Below are 24975 nucleotides of genomic sequence, written 5' to 3'. Positions count from 1 at the left end.
AAGACAGGATTATTACTTGAACACAAACCTATTTGTTATGATCGCAGATGCTAAAATTAGATGTACATCTATGGTATGTGGTAAGAGTATGGTACACAGCCAGCACCTTGAGTTTGGTGAAATAAAAGTTCAGTGGTAAAAAGTTATAAAACAGATCCCAGTGGCATTTCAAGCAAAAGCATGGCAATTAAAACAAGCACATTTTTTTTTATAAATGTTAGAAGCTTTATTTGTTTCTCAACAATCCACCTTAACACATTTCTTAATGAAGTGCTTACAGATTTTTCATAGTTAACTGTTTATTTCAATCACTAATTTTTAACCAGAAATAAAAGCGATCTTTCATTTTTCAAATGAAAAAAAAAAAGCGTCAGTTTAGGTAGGACAGTTAATGAATAAAAAGTATAGCATTGAAAAAGAAAACAAAAAACACATTGAACCACCAGATGCTTAAAAAGAGCGGAATAACTAACTGACCAGAGGATGATTTTCCATGTACAAAAAGTGTGTAATGCTTGTAATTTGTGCATTATTTTAAAACAGTACCAACAACAGTATGAATACTAGACATGGTCGATGTGATGCAACCAATTCCAGCATGCATGCAGATGCATTGCATTTAATTAAAAGGAACCTAAACTGAGACTGAGAAGGATATGGATTTTTCCTTTTAAATACCAGTTGCCTGACCCTCCTGCTGATCTCCTGTGTCTCTAATACTTTTAGCCACAGCCCCTGAACAAGTATGCAGATCAGGTGCCCTGGCTGAGGTCAGACTGGATTAGCTGCATGCTTGTTTCAGGTGTGTGATTCAGCCACTACTGCAGCCAAAGAGATCAGCAGGACTGACAAGCAAATGGTATTGTTTAAAAGGAAACATCCATATCGCTCTCAGTTTAGGTTCCCTTTAAGTTATATTCTGCTTAGACTTGGGCCAATCCATATCAACAGTGCATTTGACTGGCCCAGTTCCAAGCTGCATGTAATCTGCCCTAATCATATATGCAAGTTAAACCAATTTGCATCTCACTGACTAATTAACACCAATTCATTTACACAACCAAAATATTGCATGTATCGGCTTGACTGGATAAAGTAATCAGATATCCATGTGTGTGACCATTGAGTAAATAAACCATGACCTCTCTAACTGAAAATCATTTTAACATGGCCAATATTCATACACCATTTTACTTTTGCTTTCTTGGTACAAAAGGAATACACAGACAGCTCATGGTGATCCAGAACCAACTGTAAAGGTATAAAGGGCATAAACAGACCAAAGAGCCCTCTATTGAAAAGCAATGCTAAATGTCATTTTGCCTTCTTGAAACAGGTTGTATGTATGTATGTAGATTTGGTGTGGCTCTGTAAAATTAACTACGGGCTCACTATACACCAGCAGTTTTGGATGTGCAGCCTTACTTTCAAGGACACAGATGTGATGCATATTCAGGAGTGATGCATCATGGGAAACAACATTTGCTCACTTGCAGCTGAAGTATTGCACATACCTACTGTTTTAAGAAAGCAAAATTACATTTAGCATTTTTATGCTACAGTGAGCAAGCCTAATGAAGACAAAAATTGAAGCGGTTGCATCCATTTCAGTTGGATGGGATACTGCGGTCATTCCCAATAAAAAAAAATGTCTGAAAGGAAGGTGATGCATTTTAGTCATCTTAAGTGATTCAATGCATTTTACAGTGTCTTAAATAAATCAGGCTGTATCCATCTGTAAAACCCCACAAAGAAACTACTGATTGTAAAAGCATATTAAAAAAAATATATGGGAAAACATATTCCCATGTACAATCATTATATGAAAATATACCTAGCCGATCAACCAGCATCTGGCTGTGAAGTATTTCAGGTGTTGAAAGTTAAAAGGTAGGAATTCCATAAACGGCTTAATATCTTGTTGATTTAAAATTTTCACCTCTCTTATATTCTACTCTTCAGTCAAGTAGGTTAGCATTATATAAAGGCTGAAAAATGTATGTACAAACACACAGATATATATATTATATACATGTTGAAGCTGAGGGAGACATTCACTCGTTCTTTTTGGCAACCATTAATTCTAGCTTTGGCAAACAGACTCCCAATTTAGTTGCTCTGGCATTTCTTAAGGTTGAGGACACTCATGACTTTTTAGTAGAAAGTGATGCACCGCTACCTTGGACATTTTCATCATCACTTAAAGTGACCTCATATGAACCCTTTGACTTAGAACCTAAGCCACCAAAGGTGCCAAATTTGATCTTTGAATGTTTTTCCTTTTTTTTGCCCCCCTCTGCAGATAATGAACCACCAACCTCCAAGGTATCACTTGGTGATGATGAGTGTGTCGATTCATCTTTCTCCTCACTCAAGGATGATGATCTTTGTCTTGTCTTCTTACTTGTGAATAGTGAAAACTCGTACTTTGGGGACTTTTCCACTTCTAAACTTGATAACTCCAGCCGTCCCTCTGCTGATTCTAAACTAGCTTTTGAACTCTTAATATCCGCCTTTAACCCAGTACCCGAGACATCTGGAAGGCTTGCATCTCCCTTTCCTTTAGATTTGAAGTTCAGTTTAGGCATTTTTATCTTAGACTTTTTTATTTTAATCTCACTTTCTTCACTCTCTACATTAGGCTGATCCGATGCTACAATTTTTGCATTTGCTGAAGGAAAGTTTACATCAACTCCAATCTCTCTTCCTGACAACTCTGGTCCAGATGCCACAAATTTAGGCATTAAAAGCCGGGGGAAAGTAATTTTTTCAGATGAACTTTCTACCATACCCATTTCTTGCACTTTAGCCGATGGGAGACCAACCTTTGGCAGTTTAATCTCTGGCCCTTGCAAGTGTGAACAAGACAAGTCAAGCTGTGGTAAATTGGTACTTAACATCTCAGCAGACATGGCTGACGTCTTTACACCACCAGAAATGCCTAAATCACTTGGAATCTTTGGTCCTTTCAAATTAATATCAGATTCAGAAACTTTTGGAGAAGGTAAATCAACATTTGACAATTTAATTCTGCCTCCTGACTCTCCCATATCTATTTTATGATCATGTACCTCCATACTTCTGGAAGTTGTCACATTAAATTTTGGTCCTTTCAAATTCATATCCATCTCTTGTACAGAGGATTCCACTGAAATACTAGGGACTTCACAGACCATGTTATTTGGACCTGCAGAAGGGCCATGTAGTGAAGCGTCTCCTTTAGGCTTTGGAGATTTTATGTCAAATTCTACATCAGGGAAATAAAGTTTTCCAAAGATGGGCTTTCTGGCTTTAGGAGCTTTAAAACCAAGATTTGTTGAAATGTCTGCCTCTCCGCCTTCAGTATTTAAATCCACATCAGGAGCGCTGAGATTTATGTCACTATCTACTTCTGGTGCACTTACATCAAATCCTCCCTTTTTACTTTTAATTTTTGGACCACTCATATGGATTTTGGGCATTTTAAATTTCCCTTTCTTGTTTTTGCCCCCTGCACTAAACTCAGGCACTTCAGATTCTACCTCTGGAAGGGTAACATCTACAGAAGGAGATTTTACATCTTGTTTAGGAGACTTAATGCCAAAACCAAATTTTGTTTTTTTGACCTTCGGCACTTTTAAATTTGCTTCAGGGCCTTCAATGTCCAGTGATGGACTTTTCACAGTGATTTCTGGAGATTCTACACCAACATCAGGTGCACAAATGTCAATTCCTTGGCTTTTGAATTTACTCTGTACTTTTGTACCACTTTGATCAATATCCCTTTTCAAATTTGGAGCTTTCAATCCTAAATCTCCTTCAAGATTTGGAGTGGAAAAATCACCTTGGAGTTTAGTTTTGTGAGTTTTCACATGTATTCCAGGAACAGTCACATTTGGTAAACTGACATCCACAGATGGCATGCCAACTTTAGGCCCAGCCAAAACCTTGTCAAGATTAACATCTGGTGCATCTAACCCTACTTTTGGACCATGAACATCCAGTTCTGGACCCTTAATACCAACTTTAGGTCCTTCCAAATCTCCTGGTTTAGGGGCTTTCAAATTTAGGTCCAAATCAGGGAGTGACATTTTTGGAATCTGTACTGAAGGCAACTTAAACCCAGAATATTTTACTTTACCTTCAATATCTATATCTGGGGCATTACTGTCATACTCTAGGCCTTTAAAATCACCTTCCACTTTTGGGCCTTTGAGGTGGAGATCAAGGTTTGCTTTAGGCACACTAGCATTAATGTCCAGAGCATCCACATTTGAATCACCAACACCAAATTTAGGCATTTTTAATTTGGGCATTTTAAGTTTCCCTTCTGGACCTTTAAGGCTAACATCTACTGTCTCAAATTCAACTCCTGGTGTTTCAGACTCAACCTGAGGAAGATTAATCTCTACATCTTTGCCCTTCATATCACTTTCTAGTTTAGGTCCTTTAATATTAAAGTCAATATTTGGCATAGACATTTTAGGAATTTGCACTGACGGCAACTTGACTTTGGGACCTTTAACTTTACCATCAATATCTGGAGCATCAAAGTCACACTTTGGGCCTTCAATATCAATTTGGTGACCCTTTAAATCTCCCTTCACCTTGGGGCCTTTCGAACTTAGATCAAGATCAGGTTTTGAAATTTTTGGTAAATTGATGTTCATTGAGGGCATTTCAAATTTAGTGCCTTTTAATTTTCCCTCCGGGCCCTCAAGGTCCAACTTAGATGGTTGAATATTTACATCTGGACCTGATGCATCAATGTTAACTTTTGGTAGGCTAGTATCAATGTCGATGTCTGGTCTAGAAAATCCAAAACTGGGCAATTTAACTTTGGGCATTTTAAATTTTCCATCCACACCTTTAAGATCGACATCTGGAGCTTCCAAATCAATTCCTGGAACATTAACAGCCAACTCTGGAGCTTTAATATTAACTTTGGGACCTTTTAAGTTCATGTCCAAATCAGGCATTGCCGTTTTAGGAATTTCCACTGAAGGTAGCTTGAACTTGGAACTTTTTACTTGACCATCAATATCTATATCTGGCGCCTCAATATTGAATTCTGGTGTTCTAATGTCAACTTTGGGGCCCTTGAAATCTCCATCTGCTTTTGGGCCCTTTATATTCAGGTCAACATCAGGCTTTGATAGCTTTGGTAAATGGATATTCAGTGAGGGCATTTCAACTTTAGGCCCTTTCAATTTGCCCTCTGGGCCCTCAAAATTAATATCAGGAGTGTGTACATCCATCTTTGGCTCTGATATATCAATACTACCTTTGGGAGCATCAATGTCTGGACATGCCACTCCTATCCCAGAAACACCAAATTTGGGCAATTTAAACTTTGGCATTTTAAACTTTCCTTCTGGACCTTTCAGGTTAATATCAGGAACTTCCAATTCAGTACTTGTACCTTCCAAATGCAGTTGTGGACTCTTAACATCAACATTTGGACCTTTCAAATCAAGATCAGGCATCTGTGTAGAACCTTTTACTTTTCCAACAATATCTAAACCGGGGGCCTTCAAATCAATTTCTGGGCATTTTAATTCTCCTTTTAAATCTGTTTCAAGTTTCGGACTTTTAAGCTTTAAGTCAACATCTGGCATGGAAATCTTTGGAACATTTATATTCATTGAAGGCATCTTGAAATTAGAGCCCTTTATTTTTCCTTCTGCTCCATCAATTTTGAACTCTGGAGATTCCAGTTCTACTTTTGGGGCATTTAAATCTACTGACATGCCAACGCCTTTTACTTTTGGTACCGTTAGATCAATATCTGCCTTAGGAACGTCTAAATCAAGAGATGGCATCTTAATTTTGGAGCCCTTGAGTTTTCCTTCTGGTGTTTCAATATTCAAATCTGAAGAGGATATTTCAAGTTTGGCATTTGGAAGCTTTAAATCAATGTCTGTGGCATCAGATTTTACTCCAGAAAATCCAAAATTAGGAAAGTTCAATTTAGGCATTTTCAGCTTGCTTTTACCTTCTGGACTATCAATAGAAACATCTGGTATCTCTAGATCTATGTCAGGTGTTTTGATGTCAAGTTTGGGAGTTTGAAATTCACCTTCAACCTTAGGAAGGGACACATCCATATCCCCCTTTAACTTTGATCCTTTCATGTTCAACTCAACATCTGGCAAAGACATTTTAGGACTCGTTATGTTTAATGAAGGCATTTTTAATTTGGGACTTTTCCCGCTTGTCTCCAGATTTGGCAAGTCTGCATCAGGGCCACTGATTTCTACATCAGTTTTTGAAAGCTTCACATCAGCTTTGGAGCCTGAGAAGTTAAATTTTGGAAGCCTAAATTTAGATTTCTTACCCTTGCCTTCAATTTCTGCTTTAGGCAATCCAAGTCCAGCTTCTGAACCTTTAAGACTACCTCCTTTTGAAACATCTATGTCACCTTTAACTTTAGGACCTTTAACATTAATGTCTAAGTCAGGCATGGAAACACTGGGTTTAGAAAACCCCCATGAAGGCAGCTTAAATTTGGAACCCTTAACTTTACCTTCAGGTAACTCAGCAGAAAGAGCTGGTTTTGGAACATCTTTTCCAGGACTTTTAAGATCAACCTTTGCACCAGCCTTCAAATCAGGAACATCAATGCTTCCTTTTACTTTTGGACCTTTGACATTCAGATCTACATCTGGCATAGATATGTTTGGTAAATCCACATTTAGTGATGGCATTTTTAGTTTTGGACCTCTTACTTTTCCCTCTGGTAGCTCCAAGTCCAGGTCAGGAGATCTGATATCTAACTTTGGACCAGACAAGTTAACATCTGCTTCTGGGGAGTCAAGAACTGAACCTTTCAGGTTTCCTTTAATATTTGGCACAGAAACATCTATTCCTTCTTTTAACTTTGGACCTTTCAAATTAATATCAAAATCAGGCATTGAAACCTTGGGCATATTGATATCCACTGAAGGCATCTTAAATTTAGGACTTTTCATTTTACCTTCTGGGCCCTCAATATCCACTTCGGGAGCTTTTATGGTACCTTCAACATTAGGTCCAGAGAATCCAAATTTTGGCATTTTAAATTTTGGCATTTTTAGCTTCCCTTCTGGGCCTTCCAAATCAACACCCTTCATTTCCAAATTGACATCTGGAACATTTAAGTCAACATTAGGACCATGTAAATTGCCTTCTACTTTGGGTAGTGAAACATCGGCCCCTCCTTTCCAGTTTGGGCCTTTCAAGTTCAAGTCCATAGTTGGCATAGAAACATTAGGAAGATTCACTGATGGCATCTTGAATTTTGGACCCTTTACTTTTCCTTCAACATCTACATCAGGGATATCAACATCAACCTCTGGCTTTTTAATGTCAGCTTTAGGACCTTTCATTCCCAGATGAATATCAGGCATATCTACTTTTGGCATATTAATATTCATGGATGGCATCTTAAATTTGGGACCTTTCACTTTACCTTCAGGTCCCTCAATGTCTATATCTGGGCCGGAAAGGTCAAGATCAGGTTTTGAAAGATTAAGATCTACCTTGGGCCCTTCACTTTTGGGACCTGAAAGCCCAAACTTTGGCATCTTAAACTTGGGCATTTTTAGCTTTCCTTCCGGGCCTTCCACATCAATGCCTTTCATTTCCAAATCGACATCTGGAACATTTAGGTCAACATCAGGACCTTCTACTTTGGGTAGTGAAACATCAGCTCCTCCTTTCCAGTTTGGGCCTTTGAGATTGAAATCCATAGATGGCATAGAAACACTGGGTAGATTTACTGATGGCATCTTGAATTTAGGACCCTTTACTTTTCCTTCAACATCTACATCTACATCAGGCATATCAACATCAACCTCTGGCTTTTTAATGTCAGCTTTGGGACCTTTCATCCCTAGATGGAAATCTGGCATATCTACTTTTGGCATATTAATATTCATGGATGGCATCTTAAATTTGGGACCTTTCACTTTACCTTCAGGTCCCTCAATGTCTATATCTGCGCCAGAAAGGTCAAAATCAGGTTTTGAAGGATTAAGATCTACTTCAGGCACTTCACCTTTGGGACCTGAAAGCCCAAACTTTGGCATCTTAAACTTGGGCATTTTCAGCTTTCCTTCTGGACCTTCCACATCAATGCCTTTCATTTCCAAATCGACATCTGGAACATTTAGGTCAACATCAGGACCTTCTAACTTGCCTTCTACTTTGGGTAGTGAAACATCAGCCCCTCCTTTCCAGTTTGGGCCTTTGAGATTGAAATCCATAGATGGCATAGAAACATTGGGTAGATTTACTGATGGCATCTTGAATTTAGGACCCTTTACTTTTCCTTCAACATCTACATCAGGCATATCAACATCAACCTCTGGCTTTTTAATGTCAGCTTTAGGACCTTTCATCCCTAGATGGAAATCTGGCATATCTACTTTTGGCATATTAATATTCATGGATGGCATCTTAAATTTGGGACCTTTCACTTTACCGTCAGGTCCCTCAATGTCTATATCTGGGCCAGAAAGGTCAAGATCAGGTTTTGAAAGATTAAGATCTACTTCAGGCACTTCACCTTTGGGACCTGAAAGCCCAAACTTTGGCATCTTAAACTTGGGCATTTTCAGCTTTCCTTCTGGACCTTCCACATCAATGCCTTTCATTTCCAAATCGACATCTGGAACATTTAGGTCAACATCTGGACCTTCTAACTTGCCTTCTACTTTAGGTAGTGAAACATCAGCCCCTCCTTTCCAGTTTGGGCCTTTGAGATTGAAATCCATAGATGGCATAGAAACACTGGGTAGATTTACTGATGGCATCTTGAATTTAGGACCCTTTACTTTTCCTTCAACATCTACATCAGGTAGGTCAACATCAACTTCTGGCTTTTTAATGTCAGCTTTGGGACCTTTCATCCCTAGATGGAAATCTGGCATATCTACTTTTGGCATATTAATATTCATGGATGGCATCTTAAATTTGGGACCCTTCACTTTACCTTCAGGTCCCTCAATGTCTATATCTGGGCCGGAAAGGTCAAGATCAGGTTTTGAAAGATTAAGATCTACTTCAGGCACTTCACCTTTGGGACCTGAAAGCCCAAACTTTGGCATCTTAAACTTGGGCATTTTCAGCTTTCCTTCTGGACCTTCCACATCAATGCCTTTCATTTCCAAATCGACATCTGGAACATTTAGGTCAACATCTGGACCTTCTAACTTGCCTTCTACTTTGGGTAGTGAAACATCAGCCCCTCCTTTCCAGTTTGGGCCTTTGAGATTGAAATCCATAGATGGCATAGAAACACTGGGTAGATTTACTGATGGCATCTTGAATTTAGGACCCTTTACTTTTCCTTCAACATCTACATCAGGCATATCAACATCAACCTCTGGCTTTTTAATGTCAGCTTTAGGACCTTTCATCCCTAGATGGAAATCTGGCATATCTACTTTTGGCATATTAATATTCATGGATGGCATCTTAAATTTGGGACCTTTCACTTTACCGTCAGGTCCCTCAATGTCTATATCTGGGCCAGAAAGGTCAAGATCAGGTTTTGAAAGATTAAGATCTACTTCAGGCACTTCACCTTTGGGACCTGAAAGCCCAAACTTTGGCATCTTAAACTTGGGCATTTTCAGCTTTCCTTCTGGACCTTCCACATCAATGCCTTTCATTTCCAAATCAACATCTGGGACATTTAGGTCAACATCAGGACCTTCTAACTTGCCTTCTACTTTGGGTAGTGAAACATCAGCTCCTCCTTTCCAGTTAGGGCCTTTGAGATTGAAATCCATAGATGGCATAGAAACACTAGGAAGATTTACTGATGGCATCTTGAATTTAGGACCCTTTACTTTTCCTTCAACATCTACATCAGGTAGGTCAACATCAACTTCTGGCTTTTTAATGTCAGCTTTAGGACCTTTCATCCCTAGATGGAAATCTGGCATATCTACTTTTGGCATATTAATATTCATGGATGGCATCTTAAATTTGGGACCTTTCACTTTACCTTCAGGTCCCTCAATGTCTATATCTGGGCCGGAAAGATCAAGATCAGGTTTTGAAAGATTGAGATCTACTTCAGGCACTTCACCTTTGGGACCTGAAAGCCCAAACTTTGGCATCTTAAACTTGGGCATTTTCAGCTTTCCTTCTGGACCTTCCACATCAATGCCTTTCATTTCCAAATCGACATCTGGAACATTTAGGTCAACATCAGGACCTTCTAACTTGCCTTCTACTTTGGGTAGTGAAACATCAGCTCCTCCTTTCCAGTTTGGGCCTTTGAGATTGAAATCCATAGATGGCATAGAAACACTAGGTAGATTTACTGATGGCATCTTGAATTTAGGACCCTTTACTTTTCCTTCAACATCTACATCAGGCATATCAACATCAACCTCTGGCTTTTTAATGTCAGCTTTAGGACCTTTCATCCCTAGATGGAAATCTGGCATATCTACTTTTGGCATATTAATATTCATGGATGGCATCTTAAATTTGGGACCTTTCACTTTACCTTCAGGTCCCTCAATGTCTATATCTGGGCCAGAAAGGTCAAGATCAGGTTTTGAAAGATTAAGATCTACTTCAGGCACTTCACCTTTGGGACCTGAAAGCCCAAACTTTGGCATCTTAAACTTGGGCATTTTCAGCTTTCCTTCTGGACCTTCCATTTCCAAATCAACATCTGGAACATTTATGTCAACATCAGGCCCTTCTACCTTGCCTTGCACTTTGGGTAGTGAAACATCAGCCCCTCCTTTCCAGTTTGGGCCTTTGAGATTGAAATCCATAGATGGCATAGAAACACTGGGTAGATTTACTGATGGCATCTTGAATTTAGGACCCTTTACTTTTCCTTCAACATCTACATCAGGCATATCAACATCAACCTCTGGCTTTTTAATGTCAGCTTTAGGACCTTTCATCCCTAGATGGAAATCTGGCATATCTACTTTTGGCATATTAATATTCATGGATGGCATCTTAAATTTGGGACCCTTCACTTTACCTTCAGGTCCCTCAATGTCTATATCTGGGCCGGAAAGGTCAAGATCAGGTTTTGAAAGATTAAGATCTACTTCAGGCACTTCACCTTTGGGACCTGAAAGCCCAAACTTTGGCATCTTAAACTTGGGCATTTTCAGCTTTCCTTCTGGACCTTCCACATCAATGCCTTTCATTTCCAAATCAACATCTGGGACATTTAGGTCAACATCAGGACCTTCTAACTTGCCTTCTACTTTGGGTAGTGAAACATCAGCTCCTCCTTTCCAGTTAGGGCCTTTGAGATTGAAATCCATAGATGGCATAGAAACACTAGGAAGATTTACTGATGGCATCTTGAATTTAGGACCCTTTACTTTTCCTTCAACATCTACATCAGGTAGGTCAACATCAACTTCTGGCTTTTTAATGTCAGCTTTAGGACCTTTCATCCCTAGATGGAAATCTGGCATATCTACTTTTGGCATATTAATATTCATGGATGGCATCTTAAATTTGGGACCTTTCACTTTACCTTCAGGTCCCTCAATGTCTATATCTGGGCCGGAAAGATCAAGATCAGGTTTTGAAAGATTGAGATCTACTTCAGGCACTTCACCTTTGGGACCTGAAAGCCCAAACTTTGGCATCTTAAACTTGGGCATTTTCAGCTTTCCTTCTGGACCTTCCACATCAATGCCTTTCATTTCCAAATCGACATCTGGAACATTTAGGTCAACATCAGGACCTTCTAACTTGCCTTCTACTTTGGGTAGTGAAACATCAGCTCCTCCTTTCCAGTTTGGGCCTTTGAGATTGAAATCCATAGATGGCATAGAAACACTAGGTAGATTTACTGATGGCATCTTGAATTTAGGACCCTTTACTTTTCCTTCAACATCTACATCAGGCATATCAACATCAACCTCTGGCTTTTTAATGTCAGCTTTAGGACCTTTCATCCCTAGATGGAAATCTGGCATGTCTACTTTTGGCATATTAATATTCATGGATGGCATCTTAAATTTGGGACCTTTCACTTTACCTTCAGGTCCCTCAATGTCTATATCTGGGCCAGAAAGGTCAAGATCAGGTTTTGAAAGATTAAGATCTACTTCAGGCACTTCACCTTTGGGACCTGAAAGCCCAAACTTTGGCATCTTAAACTTGGGCATTTTCAGCTTTCCTTCTGGACCTTCCACATCAATGCCTTTCATTTCCAAATCGACATCTGGAACATTTAGGTCAACATCAGGACCTTGTAACTTGCCTTCTACTTTGGGTAGTGAAACATCAGCTCCTCCTTTCCAGTTTGGGCCTTTGAGATTGAAATCCATAGATGGCATAGAAACACTAGGTAGATTTACTGATGGCATCTTGAATTTAGGACCCTTTACTTTTCCTTCAACATCTACATCAGGCATATCAACATCAACCTCTGGCTTTTTAATGTCAGCTTTAGGACCTTTCATCCCTAGATGGAAATCTGGCATATCTACTTTTGGCATATTAATATTCATGGATGGCATCTTAAATTTGGGACCTTTCACTTTAGCTTCAGGTCCCTCAATGTCTATATCTGGGCCAGAAAGGTCAAGATCAGGTTTTGAAAGATTAAGATCTACTTCAGGCACTTCACCTTTGGGACCTGAAAGCCCAAACTTTGGCATCTTAAACTTGGGCATTTTCAGCTTTCCTTCTGGACCTTCCACATCAATGCCTTTCATTTCCAAATCGACATCTGGAACATTTAGGTCAACATCAGGACCTTGTAACTTGCCTTCTACTTTGGGTAGTGAAACATCATCAGCTCCTCCTTTCCAGTTTGGGCCTTTGAGATTGAAATCCATAGATGGCATAGAAACACTAGGAAGATTAACTGATGGCATCTTGAATTTTGGACTTTTCACTTTACCTTCAGGTCCCTCAATGTCTACATCCGGGCCAGAAAGGTCAAGATCAGGTTTTTGAAGATTTAGATCTACCTCGGGGCCTTCACCTTTGGGAACTGAAAACCCAAACTTTGGCATTTTAAATTTTGGCTTTTTCAGTTTTACTTCTGGGCCTTCCACATCAACACCTTTTACTTCCAAATCAATGTCTGCAGCTTTAGCATCAATATCAGGCCTGTCTAACTTGCCTTTTGCTTTGGGTATGTTAACATCTGCCCCTCCTTTCCATTTTGGTCCTTTGAAAGTTATATGAGGCATTTTGAATTTTGAGCCCTTTATCTTTCCCTCAACCTCTACATCTGGGATCTCAACATTAACTTCTGGCTTTTTAATGTCCGCTTTGGGACTTTTCATACTCAGGTCAACATCAGGCATATCTACCTTCGGTAAATTGATATTCATTGATGGCATCTTAAATTTGGGACCTTTTACTTTACCTTCAGGTCCATCAATGCTTAAATCTGTGCCAGAAAGATCAAGATTGGCTTTTGGAAGATTAGTACCTACCTCAGGCCCTTCGACTCTGGAGCCTGAAAACCCAAACTTTGGCATTTTAAATTTTGGCTTTTTCAGCTTTATATCTGGACCTTCCACATCAACACCTTTCATTTCCAAATCAACATCTGGAACTTTAATATTAACATCAGGACCTTCTACTTTACCTTCCATTTTCGGTAGTGAAACATCAGTTCCTCCTTTCCAGTTAGGGCCTTTCAAATCAATATTGGGCATTGAAACACTTGGTAGATTCACTGATGGCATCTTGAATCTTGGGTTCTTTACCTTTCCTTCAACGTCTACATCAGGGATTTCAACATCAACCTCTGGCTTTTTAATGTCAGCTTTAGGACCTTTCATGCCCAGATTGATATCAGGCATATCTACCTTTGGTAAATTAATATTCATTGATGGCATCTTAAATTTAGGACCTTTAATTTTACCGTCAGGTCCCTCAATGTCTACGTCTGGGCCAGAAAGATCAACATGAGCTTTTGGAAGATCAAGATCTACATCAGGGCCTTCAACCTTAGGGCCTGAAATCCCAAACTTTGGCATTTTAAACTTTGGCATTTTCAGCTTTCCTTCTGGACCTTCCATTTCCAAATCAACATCTGGAACATTTATGTCAACATCAGGCCTTTCTACCTTGCCTTGCACTTTGGGTACAGACATATCAGTTCCTCCTTTCCAGTTTGGTCCTTTTAAATGCAAATCCATAGTCGGCATAGAAACACTAGGAAGATTCATTGATGGCATCTTGAACTTTGGGCCCTTTACCTTTCCATCAACATCTACATCAGGGATTTCAACGTCAACCTCTGGCTTTTTAATGTCAGCTTTTGGACCTTTCATGCCCAGATTGATATCAGGCATATCTACCTTTGGTAAATTAATATTCATTGATGGCATCTTAAATTTAGGACCTTTAATTTTACCGTCAGGTCCCTCAATGTCTACGTCTGGGCCAGAAAGATCAACATGAGCTTTTGGAAGATCAAGATCTACATCAGGGCCTTTAACCTTAGGGCCTGAAATCCCAATCTTTGGCATTTTAAACTTTGGCATTTTCAGCTTTCCTTCTGGACCTTCCATTTCCAAATCAACATCTGGAACATTTATGTCAACATCAGGCCCTTCTACCTTGCCTTGCACTTTGGGTACAGACATATCAGTTCCTCCTTTCCAGTTTGGTCCTTTTAAATGCAAATCCATAGTCGGCATAGAAACACTAGGAAGATTCATTGATGGCATCTTGAACTTTGGGCCCTTTACCTTTCCATCAACATCTACATCAGGGATTTCAACATCAACCTCTGGCTTTTTAATGTCAGCTTTAGGACCTTTCATGCCAAGATTGATATCAGGCATATCTACCTTTGGTAAATTAATATTCATTGATGGCATCTTAAATTTAGGGCCTTTAATTTTACCATCAGTTCCCTCAATGTCTAATTCTGGGCCAGAAAGATCAAGATCTACATCAGGGCCTTCAACCTTAGGGCCTGAAATCCCAAACTTTGGCATTTTAAATTTTGGCATTTTCAGCTTTCCTTCTGGACCTTCCATTTCCAAATCAACATCTGGAACATTTATGTCAACATCAGGCCCTTCTACCTTTCCTTGCACTTTGGGTACAGACATATCAGTTCCTCCTTTCCAGTTTGGTCCTTTTAAATGCAAATCCATAGTCGGCATAGAAACACTAGGAAGATTCATTGATGGCATCTTGAACTTTGGGCCCTTTACCTTTCCATCAACATCTACATCAGGGATTTCAACATCAACCTCTGGCTTTTTAATGTCAGCTTTAGGACCTTTCATGCCCAGATTGATATCAGGCATATCTACCTTTGGTAAATTAATATTCATTGATGGCATCTTAAATTTAGGACCTTTAATTTTACCGTCAGGTCCCTCAATGTCTACGTCTGGGCCAGAAAGATCAACATGAGGTTTTGGAAGATCAAGATCTACATCAGGGCCTTTAACCTTAGGGCCTGAAATCCCAATCTTTGGCATTTTAAACTTTGGCATTTTCAGCTTTCCTTCTGGACCTTCCATTTCCAAATCAACATCTGGAACATTTATGTCAACATCAGGCCCTTCTACCTTGCCTTGCACTTTGGGTACAGACATATCAGTTCCTCCTTTCCAGTTTGGTCCTTTTAAATGTAAATCCATAGTCGGCATAGAAACACTAGGAAGATTCATTGATGGCATCTTGAACTTTGGGCCCTTTACCTTTCCATCAACATCTACATCAGGGATTTCAACATCAACCTCTGGCTTTTTAATGTCAGCTTTAGGACCTTTCATGCCAAGATTGATATCAGGCATATCTACCTTTGGTAAATTAATATTCATTGATGGCATCTTAAATTTAGGGCCTTTAATTTTACCGTCAGGTCCCTCAATGTCTACTTCTGGGCCAGAAAGATCAAGATCTACATCAGGGCCTTCAACCTTAGGGCCTGAAATCCCAAACTTTGGCATTTTAAACTTTGGCATTTTCAGCTTTCCTTCTGGACCTTCCATTTCCAAATCAACATCTGGAACATTTATGTCAACATCAGGCCCTTCTACCTTTCCTTGCACTTTGGGTACAGACATATCAGTTCCTCCTTTCCAGTTTGGTCCTTTTAAATGCAAATCCATAGTCGGCATAGAAACACTAGGAAGATTCATTGATGGCATCTTGAACTTTGGGCCCTTTACCTTTCCATCAACATCTACATCAGGGATTTCAACATCAACCTCTGGCTTTTTAATGTCAGCTTTAGGACCTTTCATGCCCAGATTGATATCAGGCATATCTACCTTTGGTAAATTAATATTCATTGATGGCATCTTAAATTTAGGACCTTTAATTTTACCGTCAGGTCCCTCAATGTCTACGTCTGGGCCAGAAAGATCAACATGAGCTTTTGGAAGATCAAGATCTACATCAGGGCCTTTAACCTTAGGGCCTGAAATCCCAAACTTCGGCATTTTAAACTTTGGCATTTTTAGTTTTCCTTCTGGACCTTCCACTTCCAAATCAACATCTGGAACTTTTAGGTCAATATCAGGACATTCTACCTTGCCTTCCATCTTGGGTAGTGAAACATCAGCTCCTCCTTTCATGTTTGAGCCTTTTAGATTGAAATCCATAGATGGCATAGAAACACTAGGAAGATTTACTGACGGCATCTTGAATTTCGGACCCTTTACTTTTCCGTCAACATCTATATCAGGGAGATCAACCTCTGGCTTTTTAATGTCAGCTTTGGGACCTTTCATACTCAGGTCAACATCAGGCTTATCCATCTTAGGTAAATGAATATTCATGGATGGCATCTTAAATTTAGGACCTTTAACTTTACCGTCAGGTCCCTTAATGTCTACATCTGGTCCAGAAAGTTCAAGATCAGTTTTTTGATTAATATCCACCTCAGGCCCTTCGACTTCAGGACCTGAAAGCCCAAACTTTGGCATTTTAAACTTTGGCATTTTAAGTTTTCCTTCTGGACCTTCCACATCAATGCCTTTCATTTCCAAATTGACATCTGGAACTTTCATGCCAACATCGGGACCTTCTAATTTGCCTTCCATTTTGGGTAGTGAAACATCTGCCCCTCCTTTCCAGTTTGGGCCTTTTAAGTTAATATCCATAGATGGCATAGAAACACTAGGGAGATTTACTGATGGCATCTTAAATTTTGGGCCTTTTACTTTTCCTTCAACATCTACATCAGGGATATTAATATCAAGCTCTGGCTTTTTAATTTCAGCTTTGGGACCTTTCATTCCTAGATGGACATCAGGCATATCTACCTTTGGTAAATTAACATTCATTGATGGCATCTTAATTTTGGGACCTTTAACTTTACCTTCAGGCCCCTCAATGTCTATATCTGGGCCAGAAAGGTGAAGATCAGGTTTTGAAAGATCAATATCTACTTCAGGTCCTTCAACCTTGGGACTTGAAAGCCCAAACTTTGGCATTTTAAACTTGGGCATTTTTAGCTTTCCTTCTGGACCTTCCACATCAATGCTTTTCATTTCCAAATTGACATCTTCCACTTTGGGTAGTGAAATATCTGCCCCTCCTTTCCAGTTTGGGCCTTTTAGCTCAATATTAGGCATAGAAACATTAGGAAGATTCGCTGATGGCATTTTGAATTTCGGGCCCTTAACTTTTCCTTGAACATCTACAGCAGGGATATCAAAACCAACTTCTGGTTTTTTAATGTCAGTTTTTGGGCCTTTTACGGTTAAGTCAACATCAGGCATATCTACTTTAGGTAAATTAATATTCATTGATGGCATCTTCATTTTAGGACCTTTAATTTTACCTTCAGGACCTTCTATGTCTACATCTAGACCTGGAAGATCAACATCAGCTTTTGGAATATTAATGTCTACTTCAGGGCCTTTGACTTTGGAACCTGAAAGCCCAAACTTTGGCATTTTAAACTTGGGCATTTTTAGCTTACCTTCTGGACCCTCAACATCAACACCTTTCATTTCTAAATCAACATCTGGAAGTTTTAAGTCAGCATCTGGACCTTCTAACTTACCTTCCACCTTGGGTAGTGAAATGTCTGCCCCTCCTTTCCAGTTTGGGCCTTTCAAATCAATACTTGGCATAGAAACATTAGGAAGATTCACTGTTGGCATTTTTAAATTGGGGCCTTTTACTTTTCCCTCTACATCCACATCAGGGATATCTACGTCAACCTCTGGTTTTTTAATGTCAGCTTTGGGGCCTTTTATTCCCAGATTGAGATCAGGCATATCTACTTTTGGTAAATTAATATTCATTGATGGCATCTTAAATTTAGGACCTCTTATTTTACCTTCTGGACCCTCAGTGTCTACATTCGGACCAGAGTGTTCAGGTTTTGGAAGATTTAGGTCTACTTCAGGACTGGAAATCCCAAACTTAGGCATCTTAAACTTCGGCATTTTCAGTTTTCCTTCTGGACCTTCTACATCAACACCTTTCATTTCCACATAAACATCTGGAACTTTTACGTTAACATCAGGAACTTCTAACTTGCCTTCCAGTTTGGGTTGTGAAAGATCAGCAGCTCCTTTCCAGCTTGGGCCCATTAAATTCAAATCCATAGTTGGCATAGAAACACTAGGAAGATTCACAGATGGCATCTTAAATTTTGGGTCTTTTACTTTTGCCTCAACATCTACATCAGGCATATCAACATCAACCTCTGGCTTTCTAATGTCAACTTTGGGGCCTTTCATACCCAGATTGATATCGGGCACATCTACTTTTGGCAAATTAATATTCATTGATGGCATGTTAAATTTAGGACCTTTAATTTTACCTTCAGGTGCCTCAATGTCCAGATTTAGATCAGACAGCTCAAGATTAGCTTTTGGAAGATCAATATCTGCCTCAAGTCCCTCAACTTTAGGACCTGAAAGCGCAAACTTTGGCATTTTAAATTTTGGCATTTTCAGCTTTCCTTCTGGACCCTCCACATCAACACCTTTTATTTCTAAATCAACATCTGGACCATCTAACTGGCCTTCCATTTTGGGTAGTGAAATATCTGCCCCTCCTTTCCAGCTTGGGCCTTTCAAATCAATATTAGGCATAGAAACACTAGGGAGATTAGTTGATGGCAACTTGAATTTTGGGCCCTTTACTTTTCCTTCAACATCTACATCAGGCACCTCTGGCTTTTTTTCAGCTTTAGGAACTTTCATGCTCAGGTCAACATCATGCATATCTACCCTTGGTAAATTAATATTCATGGATGGCATTTTAATTTTGGGACTTTGTACTTTACCTTCCCGTCCCTTAATGACTACATCTGAATCAGAAAGTTTAACATCAGCTTTTGGAAGATTAAGATCTACATCAGGGCCTTCGGCTTTTGGATCCGAAAGCCCAAACTTTGGCATTTTAAACTTGGGCATTGTCAGCTTTCCTTCTGGACCTTCAACATCAACACTTTTCATTTCAAAACCAACATCTGAAACTTTTACATTAGGACCCTCTAATTCCAGTGAGGTTTCCACTTTAGGTAGTGAAACATCGGCCCCTGCATTCCAGTTTGGACCTTTTAAACTGCCATCCATAGGAAGATTTAATGACAGCATTGTGAATTTTGGGCCCTTAACTTTTCCGCTAATATTTACATCAGGGATGTCAACATCAATCTGTGGATTTGATGCATTAACATTTATTTTTGGAAGGCTCGTGTCTACATCCAGTCCTGAACCTTTATTCTGAGATGCGAGATATTTCAGACTATCTATTTCGGTACCTTTCAGATTGAAATCCGTGTCATGCATAAACACTTTAGGTACGTTGGACTTTATAGATTCCACTTTCAAACTAGGGCCACCCGCACTGGGGATATTTACATTTACACTTTTCTTACAGGTGTCTGGCAAGTTTAAATCAATTTTTGCAGCACCATTCTCTGGACAATTAATTTCTACTTTAGGATCATTCAGATTCACATCAATACCATGCATGATTACTTTTGGAACACTTTTCTCTGCAGTTTCAAGACTTATACCTTGTGAAGTTTTTTGAAGCGTAACATTTGCAGGTAGTTTTTGTCCCTGAACAATTACTGCTGGTGTTTCAACATCTTGATCCCTTAAGTGAACACTACTTTCTGGAACTTCCATTGTGGAAATGCCAAAGCGTGGCATTTTTAACTTGGGTATTTTTATGTGGCCTTCTAAACCTTCAACATCAACATATGACTTTTCTACATTTGAGTTTGGAGCTTGTGTGTCAACTAAACAAGGTTTTAAATCGGCCTGCATGCTAAGGCCTCTAACAGCAATATTTTGCGTAGAGTCTTTAGGCAAGTTAATTTTCTTCCCCACCTCCACAACGGAACTATCAATTTGTGAGGTTTTGACATGGATCTTACCCTCTGCAGTGGGTGTGAAAATGTCAGTTCCAGGAATTTTAACTTCAGTTTCTATTTTCCCTTCATTTGTTTTCACATCAAATTTCGACATTTTAAATGATGACTGTATTTTTCCAACAGAGCTATCAAATTGAATGTTTGTTCTCGGCCCAGCAAGATCTATATTTGCAGCCTTCTCTCCTCCTTCAATTGGCATAAGGTCAAACTGTGTTTTAGACGATGATGTTATGTCCTGGTTGGGTATCGTGGCTGAAATGTTAGAATCCATTATTTTCACCATCGAACCTGGTAAAGCAACATCTACGGATGAACTTCCAGCAACATTGGGTCCTTTAAAACGGAGATCATGGTCTCCTCCAAATTCAGTGGTCTTCACATCAAATTTTCTTTCATATTTTTCAAATGTTGGAGCAGAAACATTTACGCTAGGTACACTGATGCTCAGTGAAGATGCACTACCAGCTTGTGCATCAGCACTACCGTAGTTTTCAGGAAACTCGTACTGTCCTTTACTCTGTTCATGATACCTCACAGTAGTACTGTGCGTACTTATGGAGTCAACTGGTAGGGCAACTCCATATTCTTTTCCTGTGAGATAGCTCTTACCAGACATGTCAAAACCAGGAATCTTGATGACAGCTTTACTATCGTCTGTCTGCACACTGGTCTTTGATATCTCTGTTATTTCATGACGAGGAACCTTTATCTTATATTCCGGGCTGCTTATGTCAATCTCTTTAGTTTCTTTTCCTCCTGTCACATCCACAGTGTAGGCAGTCACTTTCCTTGTAACTGTAATGGTTCTTGTCTGGGTCTCTGGCTCTAGAATCTCCTCAGACTTTAGGCGTGGCTTTATTTTTTTGGTATAAATCCGTCTGTACTCTTCATCATCCCCACTCTGCAAAAAAAAATGTTTGTGCATTGAAAAAAGTATTATAGAAAATCATAAATTTAAGAAAAATATTTACATAGTATGTCTAAGTAAAACCTACCAGATTAAACAAAATTTGCACAGTGCAAGCCCTAATATTTCTGATAATAAAAGCATGTGCTAAAGTTTTAGACCGTGTCCTCACTTCTGCAAGTGCTTGCAACGCTGGTAGCCGTGCATCATATATGGCGCTTGCGTTGATCTCCAAAGCAGTGCAGAACCCATTCATTTATAATAAATGAATGCAAATTGTTTGAACAGAGGCGCCAACTACAATAAAAACGTCTAAAAACTGTTTACAAAGGGGCAAGTTTAGGTGGACTTGCCTCCCTTGTAGAAATACAGATTGAAAACATTTAGAGCTCCAAATTGCAACGTATTTCACAGGTCACACTCCCGCTTCATCAGGCAAACAATTGAGAAAATGAAAAGGGTCTGTGTAGCAAGTGCTGTAATAACTGCGCAGGAGATTTGGGGGCAGCCGGAGCCACCGTAGGCATTACGGTGCACAGTCAGTAACTTTGGCGGCGTCAGAAGACAATGCTGAAGTTACATTTAAAATACTGTAATTCGGCAGGTAGCAATAGCTGGAAGCCTAATTACATCATTCTTCACCATCCATGTGGACCTAGAGGGGGAATAAGTATTAACGCCACTATGAACTTGTGCAGCATCAAGATAAGCCATATACCGACTGTATCCTGCACCCAAGTCTCCCGGCTGCCAGTTCATATGCATTTCATTTGTGTTTTTTTTTGCCCGATGAAGCGGGATTGTGACCCGTGAAACGTGTTGCAAATTTCAGTCTATTTCTGCAAAGGAGGTAAGTCCACCTAAACTTCCCCTTTTTAAACAGTTTTTAGACGTTTTTATTCTTGTTGGAGCCTGTGTTCAAACAATTTGCATTCAGTCTAGTTTACCCTAGGGATGATCACAGATATGCAAATTATTCTGAGATGATGCAAATTTTTATGCAAATGTATGCAGCTCGAAAATGAACCAATTAATTTAAACCTGGGTTTAATTTGATTGGTCCATTTTCAAGCTGCATACATTTGCATAATTTCAGAAAATTTTGCATCTCATTGATGATCCCTAGTCCACCCTTGGTGAAGGGGTGTTTCCCCATACCTTTCCTATCTACGGAGAGCGACTTCTTAAACAACCTGAGTGAAGTCAGGTTCCAATTCTCCCCACTGCTTTGCTAGTGGTTGCCTGTGTAGTAACCCTTGTTTATGAGTATAACCCTTGTTTTTTTTTTTTCACAATTTGCATAACTGCTTTAAATACTACACTATATTGGGCTCTCGGTCTCTTATCTTCATTTTTCAAGTATTTATAATGAATGAGATTGTACTTGGTTGTGAAAAATTGCATGTAGCTATGTGTTGCTTTACTGCACTGAATCAAAATGCATAGATGTAAACATTAGCCAGTGCAGTGCTCTTCTGACTTCAGTGCGTGTCGCACACAGCAGTTTGCTGAAAACCCAACCAGCAGTGCATAAATTCAACCAGGACCGAACAATGCTAAAAGTGGATAACAGATTTTAGTTATGTTCTAGACTGGAAGACTCTGTAAGCCAGTTTGCCATCACCATAAGAACAGCTTACATACTGTGTAGAGATTGTCAGTGAGAAGCTAAAAATTCTGCGTTTTCTCCAAATTTAAATAATACACAGCTTGGAAGTGGGCCTATCAAGAGCACTTCCTGCCAATTCTGATTCCCAGATGCAATTTGCATCAACTCTGCATGCAAGCCAAAATTATTTGCATCCCATTGACCATCTGTGTCTGTGTATTTTACAAAGGGTGTTTAACCTAATCTAGAGTACAGAATTCCTCACCCCACATGAATTATCAGCTTTGTTTTTAGCTATAAAAAAAAAACCCTCAGAATAAAATATGGTATTTCTTGGCATTTTACTTTTGAAATTTCCTTGAATACACACAACAGTACTGGAAACCATATAGCATCTATCTAGTGCATGGAATTGCACATTCTCATTTCCTATTGCATCATACCTTATCATATGTTATTATTCAGATTTATCAGTAACCATGCCCTAATTTTCTTTAACCACCCTGGCGTTCTGATTATATCGCCAGGGTGGCTGCGGGAGGGTTTTTTTTGAATAAAAAAAAAACTATTTCATGCAGCCAACTGAAAGTTGGCTGCATGAAAGCCCACTAGAGGGCGCTCCGGAGGCGATCTTCCGATCGCCTCCGGCGCCCAGAATAAACAAGGAAGGCCGCAATAAGCGGCCTTCCTTGTTTTGCTTATATCGTCGCCATAGCGACGAGCGGAGTGACGTCATCGACGTCAGCCGACGTCCTGACGTCAGCCGCCTCCGATCCAGCCCTTAGCGCTGGCCGGAACTTTTTGTTCCGGCTACGCTGGGCTCAGGCGGCTGGGGGGACCCTCTTTCGCCGCTGCTCGCGGCGAATCGCCGCAGAGCGGCGGCGATCAGGCAGCACACGCGGCTGGCAAAGTGCCGGCTGCGTGTGCTGCTTTTTATTTGATTAAAATCGGCCCAGCAGGGCCTGAGCGGCGACCTCCGGCGGTGTTGGACGAGCTCAGCTCGTCCAGACCGCTCAGGTGGTTAAAAGAAATGAAATGAAATGCAAGTGCTCACCAAAACAACATCTGGACTTTTCACACTAAAGACATCATGTGAATAGGTCATTCCTGGTAGGGGGGATCGATCACCTTTCCTCTGTAGCTTGAGGCCTACTGTGTGATGCCCTACATTTGCAAGTAGCTTCTGAACATCCTCTGATGACATGTTGTCAAAATAGACTGTTGCACCCACAATTTGGTCACCTACATAGAAGCAAGAAACAAATTAGATTTATTTATTCTTACCTTTTTTGTGCTGGTGCTTAAAAAAACCCAACTGTACTACAGCAAGTCAAACCTACTAAAATATAGTTAATTTTTTAAATCTTTCCTGCAGCAGTGATAGTTACTTCTCCCTGGCTCAGTTGTGGATTGACTCATTGACTTTATTCATATGTATTTAGTGGCAAAGCATGTGCACAAGAACAAAACCACAGTTAAACAGTGTGGCTATCACTGCTGTAGTAGACCACTCAGCTCAGAACACATTTCTGCTGCTGCAGGATAATGAGCAATATTTAGCAGGAAAGATCTGCTGTAATATGGAGTTTTGGGGTGTAGGACCCTTTCCAGTCAGGGTTTACACTTTTTAAGTGCACCTGAACTAAGAGGGATATGGCAGCTGCCATGTTTATTTCCTTTTAAACAAGACCATATGGGAAGCGTGGTGGCGTAGTGGTTGGCGCTCTCGCCTTGCAGCGCTGGGCCCCCGGTTCAAATCCCAGCCAGGTCAACATGTGTCTGCGTGGGTTTCCTCCCACATCCCAAAAACAAACAGATAAGTTAATTGGCTTCCCCATAAATTGGCCCTAGACTATGATCCATGCACTACACGATACATACATAGACATATGACTATGGTTGGGACTAGATTGGGAGCCCCTCTGAGGAACAGTTAGTGACAAGACAATGTACTCCGTACAGTGCTGCATAATATGTCGGTGCTATATAAATACAGTTGCATCAATACCAGTAACAGTCATCCTGATTTTTTTGGCTGCAATAGAGTTTAAATCTCGCACCTGAAACAAGCATGTGGCTAATCCAGTCATATTTAGTCAAAAACACCTGATCTACATGCTTATTAAGGGTGAATTGCTAAGGAAATCTGCATTATTT

The 24975-nt window shown here is 39.9% G+C and overlaps 1 protein-coding gene across 1 annotated transcript in view; it reads right to left on the bottom strand.

Moving 5' to 3' along the window:
* Positions 1–201: 201 nt before the first annotated feature.
* AHNAK (AHNAK nucleoprotein) overlaps positions 202–24975 on the bottom strand; it is a 104698-nt gene continuing 79924 nt past the window's right edge. The window contains exons 4-5 of the mRNA XM_068261163.1: positions 23873–24060; positions 202–21203 (exon numbers count right to left, since the gene is read on the bottom strand). Of these exons, the coding sequence (XP_068117264.1) occupies positions 2145–21203; positions 23873–24060 (19247 nt within the window). The 3' untranslated portion in view covers positions 202–2144. The remainder of the gene's footprint in view (positions 21204–23872; positions 24061–24975) is intronic.

The sequence above is a fragment of the Hyperolius riggenbachi genome, chromosome 11 (assembly GCF_040937935.1).
Source record: "Hyperolius riggenbachi isolate aHypRig1 chromosome 11, aHypRig1.pri, whole genome shotgun sequence".
In the NCBI taxonomy this organism is placed as follows: domain Eukaryota; kingdom Metazoa; phylum Chordata; class Amphibia; order Anura; family Hyperoliidae; genus Hyperolius; species Hyperolius riggenbachi.
This window is presented reverse-complemented; position numbering and strand designations above follow the sequence as displayed.